This window comes from Pseudoliparis swirei, chromosome 18 (genome assembly GCF_029220125.1).
Source record: "Pseudoliparis swirei isolate HS2019 ecotype Mariana Trench chromosome 18, NWPU_hadal_v1, whole genome shotgun sequence".
NCBI lineage: Eukaryota > Metazoa > Chordata > Actinopteri > Perciformes > Liparidae > Pseudoliparis > Pseudoliparis swirei.
This window is the reverse complement of record NC_079405.1, coordinates 17,617,469-17,632,964: the sequence shown is the minus strand read 5'-3', so window position 1 is coordinate 17,632,964 and position 15,496 is coordinate 17,617,469. Positions and strand designations below refer to the sequence as shown.

The 15,496-nt window shown below is 39.0% G+C and overlaps 1 protein-coding gene across 1 annotated transcript; it reads left to right on the top strand.

Moving 5' to 3' along the window:
* The first annotated feature begins 2,384 nt into the window (after positions 1-2,384).
* cdk4 (cyclin dependent kinase 4) lies at positions 2,385-14,277 on the top strand. The gene is made up of 8 exons (XM_056437696.1): positions 2,385-2,609; positions 8,734-8,968; positions 9,053-9,188; positions 9,357-9,524; positions 9,833-9,942; positions 11,719-11,769; positions 11,851-11,986; positions 13,496-14,277. Exons 2-8 carry the CDS (start codon positions 8,751-8,753, stop codon positions 13,583-13,585), a joined length of 909 nt encoding a protein of 302 aa, XP_056293671.1. The 5' UTR covers positions 2,385-2,609; positions 8,734-8,750; the 3' UTR covers positions 13,586-14,277.
* Positions 14,278-15,496: the final 1,219 nt, after the last annotated feature.

Genomic DNA, 15,496 nt, shown 5'->3' with positions numbered 1-15,496 from the left:
AGATGGTTTAATGGCATTCTGTGTCTCATGCAAAAACAGCCATGTGTTAACCTTTCATAACATAAATGAAATAGTGTAGCCCTGGTGTCACACATGTTCATATGTGCAAAGGAGGTAGAGTGGAAGATAGCATGTCCAAGTGATCAGAGGATCGAATGCAGTGTGTAAAGGAGATATGTCAGTTATAGACTTTTGTTGATAATCAAGCCAGCAGTGCTGCTAAACAATGCAGAATGGAAATTTGGGCCAAGAATGAATATGAATACTGGTGGCGTGTCAGGGTCCGAGGGAGGAATCAGTGAGTTGTGGTTATTATGACAGATACATTATTATGTCCTAATGGATGAAGGCCCTTGAAGATATCATCAATTTAAAGAAGACGAAACAAATATGTTCAACACACCGTAATTACCAAACATATATATGTGTGATATCTCTAGCCACATCACTTTCAAAATGTAGAATATGTCTGCTCTATGAAAAAAATAAAAAGCAGAAATGTTAGTTATTAACAAAAACATTTCCTCCTTTGACAAACATTTGTCAACATTTGTTGTGAACAAATGATAACTGGTTTGAGGCATCTGAGAAGCATTTAATGGTCAAACACTTTTTACATACTACAGCTGCTTATTCTATCAGTTTGCTCAAATAAAATTATTTGATTGGGAAAGAAAACATTTTTGAACATGAAATCAAATGAATCACAATATTTACTGACAACACACACTGTAATATTTCCAGGCAAGGATTCACCTACAATTGTGGAATGCACGAACAATGTGTGTTAATTGGATGAAAAAGTATAAAATATAATTGTCAAACATACAAATAAAATATGTACTGTATGTGAATGTGCTCTTTTTATTTTATTTTAAAGGAATTATTATATATTTATATTTTCTGTTTTTCTTTTCCACATGACCATTGAAATATTAAAGCATCATAAACACATAACAACAGCAATATACCCTTTTCACTGAAGATATTTTGTCTTGTCACAGTAGGAATAACCCGAATGTAAAAAATAAAATAAATGACGGCTGAATTTAGCTTCTTTCATTTCAGAGTGCTGGTATTCTTCATGTTGGATCACTACAACACTGTTACTCGGAGACTTTAACAGAAAGGTGAACAGAGTCATTGGTAATGTTATTAGTAACACCTGTGCTTTTTACTATAATTAGTAAACATGTCTGCAGTGAAGAAGGCTGACAAAATACTTTAAACTATTAGAAATGTTGTTACTTCAGCAGTTTTGGTTGGACCAACTTGACATTTTTTTAAATAACTTTTGTTGCAGCACGAATGCAGTGTGACACCATCTGCATGCCACTGTGGCTGCTCTACTTCCACATTTCTGGCCACAAGGGCAGATACTGACAGTATCTACTTTCTTCCTCTCTCACATGCAGCAGCAGTAACACAAGAGAAGGAGCTGTTAGCTGGGAGGAAAACTGTAAAAGCACTCGAACACTGCATTTCAAATGGATTGGTTGTGCCAGACACCAGAACACATAAACTATGACCGTCCAAATAGGAGTTTATTCATAGGCAACCACAAGTCCACCATTCATGTTTTTCTGTGATCACATGCTTTGAAGGCATCATATCCTCAAAGCTGAAAGACATTGTGCAGTTTGTTTGTCACCAATGAATATAACTCCAAATGTAATGAAGACCGTCAGACTGTGACTCACAGAAACTGGAGAATCGCCAAAATAATATGTTACAAAATACATTTAGAATGTAATCAGTATGCACAATACTGACACATGTTTCTATTTCCATCAGTGGTTTACGAATGAACATTTAAATGATTAACAAGTGATTTCACACTTCATTCTTTTTCTTTTTACTTTAGTCCCACATAGTTATTTACATTTTACTTAAAGTTATATGGAATAAATATCTGTGAGTTCAGTTTTTACAAAGCTGTATATCATACAACAAATATTTCTTTGTCAAGAACTCCACATATTTTCAATTACAGTAAATTCAAACTATTTTAATTTAGTTTATTATGATGTTCATGCTCCTAGCAGCTGTACACCATGCCTGTGATTACCAACTACAGTTGTATTGTTTCATTTGTTTGCAAGCTATTCCTTTAACTCCCTTCAATTATTATTAATTTTGCATTGTGTTACTTATACTAAAATAATAAGTGTAGCCTATATGTTCTGTATCTGAAATAAATGCTTTCTCAATACTACAATATTTTAATAATATGGTAGTTATATTATATGATTTGTGTAACTTTTTAAGGCTCAGCAGGGCTTTAGGGCTTCACACATGATCGGCTAAAATGGGAAGATTTTTTTCATTTCTAAGCTCCGCCTCCTCCAAGAGTTGCCAGAAGCAACAGGAAGCGCCGACGCAAAAAGAGTGCAGGCTGGTAGAGAGAAAAAAACACTGGAGGCCGAAAACATAATCTGTTGATTGGCTTCTGCACATCAGACCCACTGCTGCAGCTGTAAACCTCCGCCTGGACCCGAACTGCCACTCCTGACCCGCTTTTGGTGGAGTTCTACGTGGCAGATCAGTGAGCATGTCCGCCTCATAGAGCGAAAGTAAAGCTCACCTGCCGCAGAAAAGACACGGCCGAGGTAAGTGAAGCATCTGAACTGTCGTGCTTCATTAGTGTGACACTTTGGCAGTTTGTGTAATGTGTCACAGATGTGGAAATAGAAGTTTTTGACTGTGATCCGTCTGCACTTTTTACTGTCGTCCTCCGCCACGTCAGTGAGCATGTAGGTGAGGAGGAAAAAGTCCGCGCGGCCTGTTGTGGCTTCACTTTTCTTTAATGGCAGTTTAATTCACAAAGGAGCGCTATGGAGGAGCACCACGTGTCGGGGAATACGGTCTTTCCGTCTGTCCTGGCCTGTTTCTGCCTCCGCCCATTGGCCTTCACTGTCTGACGGCTATATTAAGGGGATAAATGAATTCAATGTGGGCAAGAAAATAGAGCTGATCAATGGGCTACAGACTGCCTCTCTATCAGCTGTAATACGCCTCAGTGTTGTGAGACGTCAGTTAAACTTCCAGATGTTTTGCTCAAATCGGCTGTTTCCTTTGTTGGTGTGGGCTGTTCCGTCCCTGAGAAGAAGGTTTTAGGGTGACAAGTCATGAACAGTCTGACCACTAACTGCAGGACCAGAGGAGGCTTGGCATGAAGGCCACACATAGCCTGATCATTCATTAATGCCAGTGAAGCCCTTTCAACAGGCTCATTCTGTAATGCAGGAGACATGTTGTTCTTCAAGCTGTTGTCAAATAAAGGCAGCCAGATGATAATAACAAGACATTAGAGGCAAAAGTTTAGAGCAGTGACTCTATTACAGGATGTAGTTTGACACCCAGAGAGCACTTGGAGGTTTATGTTTTAAATATAAAATGTTCGGCTCAGTAAATATATATTTCATAAATTACCAAGAATAAGGGATCCTGTAATTGACTGCTACTTTCTACTTTCTACTTCATATTAGAGGCAAATGCTTTGCTCTTTACACCACACCATTTATTCGATAACTTTATTCGCTAGTTACTTAAATATAGCAAACAAGTAAATTAGGATGGAATATTGTATTGTTTAAGATAAAAATGAATTGATAATATATCACACAATTTCATATCTCAACAACAACATATATCACAATATGGGATGTTGTATACATATTTAGTCATTATGAAATAACAACATAGTCCATCTAAAATCACAAAATCGTAAAGCCTATTTTTGTATATTCTGTGTGAATTAAATATTTGATTAATTGTAAGTACATTCTCTCAAATATTTAGACATTTTAAAAAGCATGTTTAATTATTTTCTAAAGGAAGATGTGTGCATAACATATGTATTTGCCTTTAACCACCAGATCCCAATTTGTTTCATGTTTTAATTGTTTACAATCTGTGTTGCCCATTTGTTGCTGACAAATTATTTTCAGTATTTTTGGCCACATGTCTTCATTAATGATTCCCTGAAAATTGTGGAATGTTTGTTTCTACATAAATACAACACTTATAACATTTTTATAATACAAACCTAAACTCAATCTGACTGTACGTTCATAAGTACAATTAGGAGTTACTCGTTGTACTTATAAATAATACATACAGTCAGATTGTTCTCTGTATCTAATGTTTTTATACTGGCCCTCAATAGTTAAGTTAAAATTCACTGGTTTGTTGTTTTTATTTTAGAAATAAAACTTAGAGAATAAAACTAAATGTTTCACTAAATATTTCTTGAGTTGTACTTGTTGTATTTTTATGTTACTCTTTGCTGAATGAAGTCAACCAGCTTATTTTTAGAGGACATTTATTTGCAATATTTCTAAATTCAGGGTTGACGTAGGTGATGTTGACAGAAATTAGTATTTCTTGCAGAAACACAGGAATGCGAGCAGATTGTCTGCAGACTATGTATGACTCAACTATCTTTGCATAAGAGGAAGAAATGTGGTGTGTTCAATATGCATAATGCAACATCTCTTTCTCTTATTAACTACAACTCATATTGACCACTTTAACAGTTGTGGTTTGGCGACCTTTCTGAATAATTTCACCTTTTTTGTTCTAACATATGTAAGCTCAATGCCGGTCAGCATCACGTTCACTTCCACCAGTAAATGAAATAAAAGCATTGTTGCGATAGAGTAGCACTTCACTAAATACCTTTGAGATATAATGAACCCTATATGTACATGTTGGGTTGTAAATATTTAGTAGAACAGTTGATTGTAGCTCTATTGAGATTAGCATACAGATCTGGAAGGCTGTACATAAATGTGATTCATCAACATTTGATAAATTAACCCAAAAATGTGCATGTAAAGTGTTGCTACATTCAGCAATGACTCTGCATTTATCTGTTTTCCTCTCTGGGGTCTTTGGAGCAATAATGTATTTAAAGTTATAGTCTAAACATGGGCCCTCATGCTGTCAACAGAACAAATTAATGGCCATTTCGAGCATCAGATGATGAGTGCCAGCTTTAGAAAATAGATCACAACAGAAGAGAATTCATTTCTCGTTCAAGTTTTTGGCTTTCAGTTGATTGTGTTTCTGCTGTCTAGTTGCTGTTCTTTTTTCACTCTACACTGCAGAAACAATTTTAGCTCCAGCCTTCTTTTCTTTCACAGTTTGTCCGCCCCAATAAACCCACTGTGCTCATACTTAAAACACAGTTCTATGACAGTTTTAATTATTAATAATATATATAATAAATAAACAATATTGAAGAAAAGTATCAATTTAATTACTGTTAGAACTTGAAATCAGATTAAACATGGAAAGAAATTGCCTATAATATGTATTGTCCTTCCAAACCAACACATCAGTCACTAAGGCAGTTTTCCGTCATTTTAAACCAGGTTAAAATGACCTGAAAGCAGGCACATTGTTTTTGTTGAGGAAACCATCCCATACCTCATATGCACAGTGTTGTCTAGATTATGATGATCTGCTCTGTCCTCAGGGCTGCACATTTTGGTCCCATTTACTTTACTGTAAAAGCCTTAAAAGTATAATCCGTGGATTTGAAATAAATGCTGGGTGTGAAGGTGATAGAAGTTAATGTTGAGCAGGCTTGAACAAAGGGAGGGAAGGAGTGGGATAATGCTCTCTGTGGTCGTGTGCTGATGGATGAAGTTGGTGAGGAGGCCAAAGGAAAGTTACACGGGGAGGGACAGAAAGCTGTTTGGGGGTTGGTGATTGAGGTCGTGGTACAGGGATGTCGTATGTGTACAGATTGTAAAGCCCTCTGAGGCAAATTTGTAATATTGGGCTATATAAAATAAACTAAATTGAATGGTAGGTGCTTCCTGTGTTTGCAGAGTTATGGCCAAAAGTCCTGCGTCAAGTATATTTACTTTAAAATGGCGGCCCATTCAGTGAGCCATTTGACTTCTTGCAGGAGGTCAGGTACTTTGTTCTGTAGCTCGCAGCATATAAAATATTTGGAGATTGTCGAAGAGCATTGATAAATTCCTCTTTGGATACGTCTAAAAATATGTACCACATTTCTGCACTCAAAAGGTGAAAGGTGTGAGCGAAACCCTTGTTTGCCTCTCTATGATGTTAACGATGCATTCATCAATGTTTTTTTTAAACGAGCAACAGGTCAAATGTCTAAACTATGAATTGGTACCCTACAGTACGGGTTTCCCGTAGCACTACAGAGCGTTTTAATGACTTGCAGCTCATTGTTTAGGTTTTACAGACCTCAACTTTACTTTTTGGATTATCAGCGATTTTCTCACTCGTTACCAGCAGGATCAAGCTCTCGTCCACTGACTGCACAGCTATTACTACCAGCCCAAAACGGCAGTCAAACAAATATGCAACTAGCTGGTGAACTTAGTTGAACATTTATTTGCTCAGGAACCAGATAATTCCCTCAGAAATCAGTGGAGACCAAAACTGAGCTAAAATGAGAATGAATATTTGATTTGCAACACACGAAATGTATACTTATGTTGCTTTGTGTTTGCTGAGTGTGTAAATAAGCAGCTGTTTGTTAGTATGTCCGCTTTTGGGGTATTCAAACTGGAGGTCTCGTGCTCGATGGAAAATGAAGATCTGAATGCGATGGATAAGTTTAAAGAATCAATTCAGTTTATTTTATATAGCCCAACATCACAAATTACAAATTTGCCTCAAAGCGCTTTACAATCTGTACACATAGACATCCCTGTCCCAGGACCTCACATCGGATCAGGAAAAACTCCCAAAAAACCCTTTCACAGGGGAAAAAAGGAAAGAAACCTTGAGGAGAGCCACAGAGGAGGATCCCTCTCCAGGGTGGACAGATCCAATAGATGTCATGTGTACAGAAGGAAACATTAGAGTTACAACACATTCAATGAATATGACAGAGTGTATGAATAGTTCGTGGCAGGCATTGACCACGATCCAGACCTCCGTGATCCATCAGGCAGATGGAGGTAGAGAGGAGTAGTGGGCGGGGCATCAGCAGGGTCATGGCATCAGACCCAGCCAGGTCCAATGGACCCTATGAAACGTGAAGTCACAAGGACTCCGGGGAGGAGGCAGTTAATAATTTGCAATGGAGAGATGAAAATTCATCCATAAGTAGAGAGAGAAGAGGAGATAGGTACTCAGTGCATCCTAAAACGTCCCCCGGCAGCTATAAGCCTATAGCAGCATATCAAGGGGCTGGACCAGGTGAACCTGATTCAGCCCTAACTATAAGCTCTGTCAAAGAGGAACGTCTTAAGTCTACTCTTAAATGAGGTGACTGTGTCTGCCTCACGGACTGAAGGTGGAAGCTGGTTCCACGAAAGAGGAGCTTGATAACTGAAAACAGAATTACTAAAGTGGAAACACCGCCCCTGAAGAGAATCGTGTTATTCATACATACAATGCTATCTTTTATTATAGATCCACCAAGCTTCTCGCAGTCAAATATGAGACTATTCTATGCCTAATACAGTGAGGTCCATGTACTTGTTTAATGTAGTGGTTTAGATGTTTTTTGTGTAATGCACTTCAACATCTTTAGCCACATTAGTGGAGTGGCTCTATAGATGGCAATCTCAATCTGTCAATTAGTTCACCAGTTTGGTACAGACTTCTCGCTATTAGATTGATTGCCCAAAACTTTTATTCAGATACTCATGGTTCCCAGGCGATGTATCTTGAGAACCTTCATGATCCCCAGACTTTTCGTAGAGCACCACCATGAGTTCACATTTATGTTTTTTAGTGAAATGTCTCAACAAATGTTGTTTTTGTATGTTTCATGATGCATCCCCATGGAATTTGGGACATAAATGCATGTCCCCCCCCACAAGCAGGTCAACACTGAATGGGTTCAATACTTGTTATTATTAATTCCCATCGGCCGCTGTACTAGCTAGCTTTTATGTGAGCATGCTAATATGCTAAATGAAGTGGTGGGCTGGGTAGATGTGACCTGATAAACCTTAGGATGTCATAATTGGGTCAAAGCTGTGCTATGTACAGCCTCACAGCTTCTGTACACTATGTCTTGTTATATTGTATCACATGTAGAAATACAGCTTGCTCATGTGTGGTACATCATTTGCAAACATAATAATAAACAACACTACTATCAAGAGTCCTTTGAAGAAAAGAAAAACAAACAAAAAAGACTGAAATAAAGATAATAGAAAAATAATTCCAAACAAGTTAACAAACACAGTGCTTATCCACTTAACTTTGGGGATTACTGGTTGTTGGATGTTTTAATGTCTCTTGCTTTCCCTGTTTTCTTTCATTGCATCTACTTCAATTAGTCGATTTCTTTAATCTTCAAAGTCTGTCTACTGGGTGGTTTTGGGTAAAGGGTCATTTCGGTTGACAATGGCAGTGAGATCCAAGATGAAAGGTAGTGGGTTTAAAAGTCTGTTGTTTTCTTAAATGGTGATGTGAATAATGTACGGATACGGTTACCCAGGTCGTCCTTTGTTCATTTCCAGTATTTCCAGTAGAACAGCTCCATGCTGCACTTTGGTGTGATGTATCAACATCTCTGCTTCCTGCTTTATTGGGAGAGTTGTTAGAAGGTTTAATCAGAAAAAAAGTGATGTACATATAAGAGGTCAAGTGGGCTACTAAGAATATTCCATTTCAATAAAGCATTGCAAACAATACCGACGTGATTACCTTTCATCATCTCATAATTGTAATTAAACGCATGAACAGCTTTTGCATCTGATCTGTATGTCATACTTTGTCCCTCAGTCTCTTTGATCTAGGCCATGGCCCACGGCACCATGCTCCAGTATGAGCCGGTGGCAGAGATCGGAGGAGGCGCTTATGGGACGGTTTATAAGGCCCGAGATACAGAGAGCGGGCAGTTTGTGGCTCTGAAGAGCGTTCGTGTGCAGACCGACCAAAATGGCCTCCCAGTCTCCACAGTCAGAGAGGTGGCTCTGTTGAAAAGGCTGGAGCAGTTTGACCACCCAAACGTGGTCAGGTAAGACAGCTAAACAAGTGTTGTGTTGTCCACCATTCACTGTGGACACTTCACAGATGTCTCTGTTCTTGTTGTGCTCGGCAGGCTAATGGATGTATGTGCCACCCAGAGGTCGGACCAGGAGACTAAAGTCACTCTGGTGTTTGAACATGTGGACCAAGACCTCAAGACGTACCTAGAGAAAGCCCCGGCTCCTGGATTATCCCCCGGCCGCATTAAAGTGAGAACTAACTGAAACAATATCTAACGAATATATAGTCTGTAAAATAGGTAGAATGGGGGGGAATTGTATGGACTGGACGGAGTGTTTTTCCTTATTTCGGGTGTTTTGAACCCGGTTTTTAAAGTAACCCTGGTTTATATATTTGGTTCCTGTGTGATTCTGCAGGACCTGATGAGGCAGTTGCTGTGCGGTTTGGCATTCCTTCACTCTAACCGCGTGTTGCACCGAGACCTGAAACCAGAGAATATTCTAGTAACCAGCCAGGGCCAGGTGAAGCTGGCTGATTTTGGACTGGCCAGGATCTACAGCTGCCACATGGCCCTCACCCCTGTGGTAAGAACTCACCGGGACCACAACAGTAGTAGGTGTTTGTGTTGCCTATACAGCATTTTCCACAGAATGCCATCATTTGTTTTAGATCTTAACTATTCAGGAAGCATCTGGCTCTCTTGCATTTCAGTTAAATTATTTAAAAAATCTACCGTTAGCCACTAAGAAATGAGCTTTAGAGAACTAATCTATCATACTGGTTGTACTTATAATTCTCACTGTCTAACATGTCTGCTGCCATTAACCTTGTGAATAAAAAGCACAAAAACAAAATAGTCTGCCTGAATGGCTTCCATGCTTGTGTCTGCCAGGTGGTGACTCTGTGGTACCGCCCCCCCGAGGTTCTGCTGCAGACCAGTTACGCCACACCTGTGGACATCTGGAGCACCGGCTGCATCTTTGCTGAGATGTTCAGACGCAAGTGAGTCAGCAGAATAATGTTGAAATAAAGAAGGCCGGCACTATATCCTGTATTTATGTTTTTAAAAAAAAGATTTATATTGTGTCTGTGTTTTACTCCAGAGAGTAAGATTCAATGATTGTGTATATGTTTTGGTGAGGAGAGGGGCCGTGGAACAGTGCTTTAGATTTTGATGGTGATCTAATTAAGTTACAAAGTAGAAGAGATTTAATTACATATCCTGAACGTGTGCTTTCAAAGTAAGTTATAGTTTAACATTAACTCCTAAAGCTAAAAACGAGTTGGAAACTTTAATGAAAATGTCTCCTCTAAAATAATTACTATCCTACTTATTTACAAAGATGTTTTCATTTTCTTTTCTTCAATCCTGAGTGTGGCATCTTTATATTGCGCATAGATCCTACGTAGGGTGGGTAGGGAGTACTATACACAGCCTCTTATTTTTTAGGTTAGGGAAACATTGTGTCTTTAGTTAAATATTGACACGTCTTGTCCCGTCTTCGGTTTCAAGTCAGAAAATTAAAATCATTGAAAATGAACACTTAGTTCAGTTAACAGCAAAATTAATGAATCTAATCATTCCTCTTACGTGTTTTTGTTAATCTAGAGTGTTTTGATGCGAGTTGCCTAGTTTTGGAGATAAACTAGGTACGTTCTCTCAAAACAATGAAATAATATATACAATACAAAACGCAAAGGCCTCTTTTCAGAAAACATGACTCAAGATTACCCACAGTCCTTGTGGTCAGTTTCAGAAAATAACTATTTTCTTTGAACCATAGGTCACGGGACAATAGTATCGCCTTTGAAAATGTGGGGACTGTGTAAAAGGGGCTATAATTCCTAAACTGTTCATGTGGTATTTTTGTTATATCCACTAAATTCCATTAAAGTTGTGTAAAGATACAAAATTGGAAAACTTGTGTCACAGTCCAAATACTTCTGGTCCCGACTGTTTGTTCCACCTTTAGACCCGTTCTATCATTGACGATAGCAGGTGCACTCATTACCTGGCGATGAGTGTCCAGACGCACCATGTGTTTGAGTGGCAGTCAGAGCATCCGGGATGAGTTTGTGGAGCGTTCACATTTAATCTCTCAATGGATCACATAACGAGTTTATCTGCGGCTCTGGCAAAATCTGGTGTGTAGCCTCAGACTGTCGACAGTTGAATTAGTGAAAAACAGTCGGGCTTTGCCTCACTCATTATGTTACAGCATGTATTTATTTCAGCCTTGCCCCTCTTGCAACCCGTTTACAATACATCTACTCTGACACGTATTGTAGTTGTACTTGACATCGTGAAGTCTTCAGCATCATACATGCTGACATAAACACACTGACACACTATTAGGTGTTAACATGTCCAGGGTGTCCCCTGCCTTCGCCCTATGTCAGCTGGGATCGGCTCCAGCGACCCTAATGAGGATAAGCGGTATTGATAATGGATGGATGGATGTCCACAAACCATGACTGCAAGCTGAAGTCATCATGTGACTAAAGCTCTTCTAGACGCACACCAGCTGAGAATCCAGTTCACATGCACACGCAACGTGCTTGCTCGCTGTAGCTCCATCTAGTGGTACAGATGACACAATGCATGATGATACGTTCATAGGATCGTGAACACGTTGATTTGGGTGAAATGTTAAACTGAATTTATAACGGTAGAATCATTCACCTTCACGTCGCTGTTTGCCATCCTGCAAGACGTGTGCAAAACAAATAACAACTGCTTCAATCTATTCAATGAAGTGCAATCGTTCTGTCTTTTAGACCTTTGTTCTGCGGAGAATCAGAAGTGGACCAACTTGGGAAACTTTTTGAGTGAGTAACAAATAGTTTCCATATTTTCTTGACTGGATGATTCATATTGTACTTATTGTATTGAAAACTGTGTCGTTTCAGAGTTATTGGCTTACCACCAGAGGATGAGTGGCCGACTGATGTTACTCTCTCAAGAAAACACTTCTCCCCTCTCTTACCTCGACCAATCACTGACTTTGTTCCAGAGATAAATGAGCAGGGGGCACAACTTTTGCTGGTGAGACTTTGGCATGAATTATAAAAGTCCATCCTGCTTGGTATTTGATTATAACATACTATAACGGATGTAATTTAGAGTGCTGGTTGAACAGAAACGTGTGGCTAAAATCAGTACCTTTCCAATGGATTATTATTTAGATCCAGCTTCCAGATGTGAAAATAGTATCAATCTTCTCCCCCCCTCCCCCCCTTGGTGATTTACAAATCCACACATCTAAAATATCATTGGTAACCTTTCTAACCTAAATATGCCTACGGTATTTACTTACATTTGAAGTGTCTTGTGTAAAATATTCTATTAAAAGGGTTATAATTTAAAATTATATAATCGTAATTTACAGTGCTGGTTAAACTGAAAATAAGAGCTCATAGTATTTTTATGGATTAGTTGGATTGGTAATTTAGTTTTCCAACAGCTCAACAACGGGAAGCTTAAAGTAAAAGTTTATTTTCTGCAATTGAACCAGAGACGTACAATTAATTTTAATTTATACACTATATTTAATCAAGGCACTCTATAATGTAGAACTCTGCAGCTCATCCAGAATGCAGCAGCTCGACTGGTCTTCAGCCTCCCGAAATTCACCCACACAGCTCCGCTCTTCCGCTCTCTTCACTGGTTACCGGTGGCTGCCCACATCCAAAACATTGGTTCTTGCATATACCGTGCTCCAAACGGATCGGGCCCCATCTACATCCGGGATATGGTCACACCGTACACCCCGGCACGTTCGCTCCGCTCGGCATTAACCAATCGACTTGTGACTCCTGCACTTCGAGCTAATCACTCGAAATCCAGACTGTTAGCTGTCCTGGCTCCTCATTGGTGGAATGAGCTCCCCACTGACATCAGGACAGCAGAAAGTCTCTACAGCTTCCGCTGGAGTCTAAAAACACATCTTTTCCAACTCTATCTGGATTGAAACACAGATTAGCACTTCAGTGGCACTTAAATAGCTCTTATTGTGGTACTTTTGTAATTCGACTTTCTTGAAGAAATGTTACTTTCTGTATTCTTGTTGTTCTTAGTTTGTACTCTAGGTTGAATGCACTTATTGTAAATCGCGTTGGATGAAAGCGTCTGCTAAATGACATGTAATGTAATGTAAGGTAACATATAGGTTTATGTGCAAAATAAGCAATTTTATGAAAGAAATGTATTAATTACCAGATCAAAATAACTAAATGCTATCAGTTCAGTAACTTCCTGCACTTTCCACTGTTTGCCTGGCAACTGGTCCTGGCCAAATGACAGTCAACACATAACCTCAAATGGCATATCGTCTTTTATCTTTCATTTTGAACATATTAAAGAGATATAATGTGTTAATTTGTGATTTTAGAAGTGATTTTATTACCTGTGGACAGCTGTATCCAGTCGGTTTGCTAAGCTCACATATATAAGCAGAGAGTAACAACTTCTGCAAGAGATTGGATGAGAGTGTTTGTCAAACTGTTTCTTTAAGACCTGACCCAGCTCTAATATCCTGCTTTCTTTCTTCTGTAGAAAATGCTGACCTTCGACCCCTTGAAACGAATTTCTGCCCTGAATGCCCTAGAACATCCATATTTCCAGGACGAGGAGACATTGACTTGAAATGATGCAGTGAAACGTGCGGCGAGAGGTAACGGTGTCTAAGCTTGCACTTGGCCTTTCCAGAAAGGATTTCAGTTTCATTTAGTGCATTGCCTTTTAAGACGTCTGAGTTATGCTTTGGGATATTTTTGTGTAGCGCCTACATCAAAAAAAGGATTAAAGCCTGAGAAATGGAATTTTAAAAAAAGAAGATGAGTGAACTTAAGGATCACTGGCATGCTTTCCATTGCACAATGATGTTCACATGTCATGACAGTACCAGTGTTTTTGGCTTGTGTATCAGTCTCGTCCGCAGGGACTGATGCACAGAAACGTCTGTCATCTCCTCTGAAATGTTGCTCTTGCTACTTTTGTACTCGTTACCGGCTGACAGATGTGACACCTCAGGGTTAGAGCAGCCAGTCATTAGTGATCTTACTGTATTTGTGGTCATATTTATCATACTAAAGGAGCAATGAGACAATATGTTTTATTGGAAATTGCGAGGAAAGGAAAGAAAAATGCACAACTGACACGCATGACAAAAATACTGGTATTGCCCTTTTAATACTGTCATAAATAGTTTCTGATGACTTATGACTGAAGGGTTGGACTTCATTTCATACTTTTGACCGTTTGCTAAAACCATCTGAAATCAACTGGCACTGCAACTTCAAATGAATAAAAAACTCATATAAACGCATATAAACTTCTTTTGTGTATTATTGTTATTTTACACTTGGTAGTCCATATAAAACATTTTATTACTTTTTTTTAATGCAGCAAACTTTATGAAATACTAAAACATATGAACAGTAAATTATTTGAGGCAGTCTAAATCATCAAGAGATCTTTTCTTTAGTGCAAATCAATTGTTTTTGTGTTTCACATACAGTGGAGGTGAGCAAAGTATTGCAGGTTTATAAAGTTAGTTAGTTGTGATCTTGTAGGTCCTACACTCATTTTGGTTAGATTACATTACTTTACATATCATTTAGCAGACGCTAAATCCCACATCTTTCAAAACTCCAGGATTTATCCAAACTGTTCACAAAAAATGTATCTGATTAACTACTCAACAATAACGGCAATATTCTTTATATATGTATGTATGTGTATATATATACACGTGCATCCGGAAAGTATTCACAGCGCTTCACTTTTTCCACATTTTGTTATGTTACAGCCTTATTCCAAAATGGATTAAATTCATTATTTTCCTCAACATTCTACACACAAAAACCCATAATGACAAAGTGAAAACTGTTTTTTGCACATTTATTAAAAATAAAGAACGAAAACATAACGTACATAAGTATTCACAGCCTTTGCTCAATACTTTGTTGAAGCACCTTTGGCAGCAATTACAGCCTAAAGTCTTCTTGGGTATGATTCCACAAGCGGGGCACACCTATTTCTGGGCAGTTTCTCCCATTCTTCTTTGCAGAACCTCTCAAGTTCCATCAGGTTGGATGGGGAGCGTCGGTGCACAGCCATTTTCAGATCTCTCCAGAGATGTTCAATCGGGTTCAAGTCAGGGTCTGGCTGGGCCACTCAAGGACATTCACAGAGTCGTCCCGAAGCCACTCCTTTGTTATCTTGGCTGTGTGCTTCGGGTCGTTGTCCTGTTGGAAGATGAACCGTCGCCCCAGTCTGAGATCCAGAGCGCTTTGGAGCATGTTTTCATCGAGGATGTCTCTGTACATTGCTGCATTCATCTTTCCCTCAATCCTGACTAGTCTCCCAGTTCCTCCCGCTGATAAACATCCCCACAGCATGATGCTGCCACCACCATGCTTCACTGTAGGGATGGTATTGGCCAGGTGATGAGCAGTGCCTGGTTTCCTCCAGACATGACGCTTGGCATTCAGGCCAAAGAGTTCAATCTTTGTTTCATCAGACCAGAGAATTTTGTTTCTCATGGTCTGAGAG

What these genes read in the sequence shown, in the direction of transcription:
- cdk4 (XM_056437696.1), top strand. Translation starts at nt 8,751, where the DNA reads ATGGCCCACGGCACCATGCTCCAGTATGAGCCGGTGGCAGAGATCGGA. An exon ending in GACCACCCAAACGTGGTCAG is followed by an intron (nt 8,969 to 9,052) that starts GTAAGACAGCTA and finishes TGTGCTCGGCAG; the next exon opens with GCTAATGGATGTATGTGCCA. An exon ending in CAACTTGGGAAACTTTTTGA is followed by an intron (nt 11,770 to 11,850) that starts GTGAGTAACAAA and finishes GTGTCGTTTCAG; the next exon opens with AGTTATTGGCTTACCACCAG.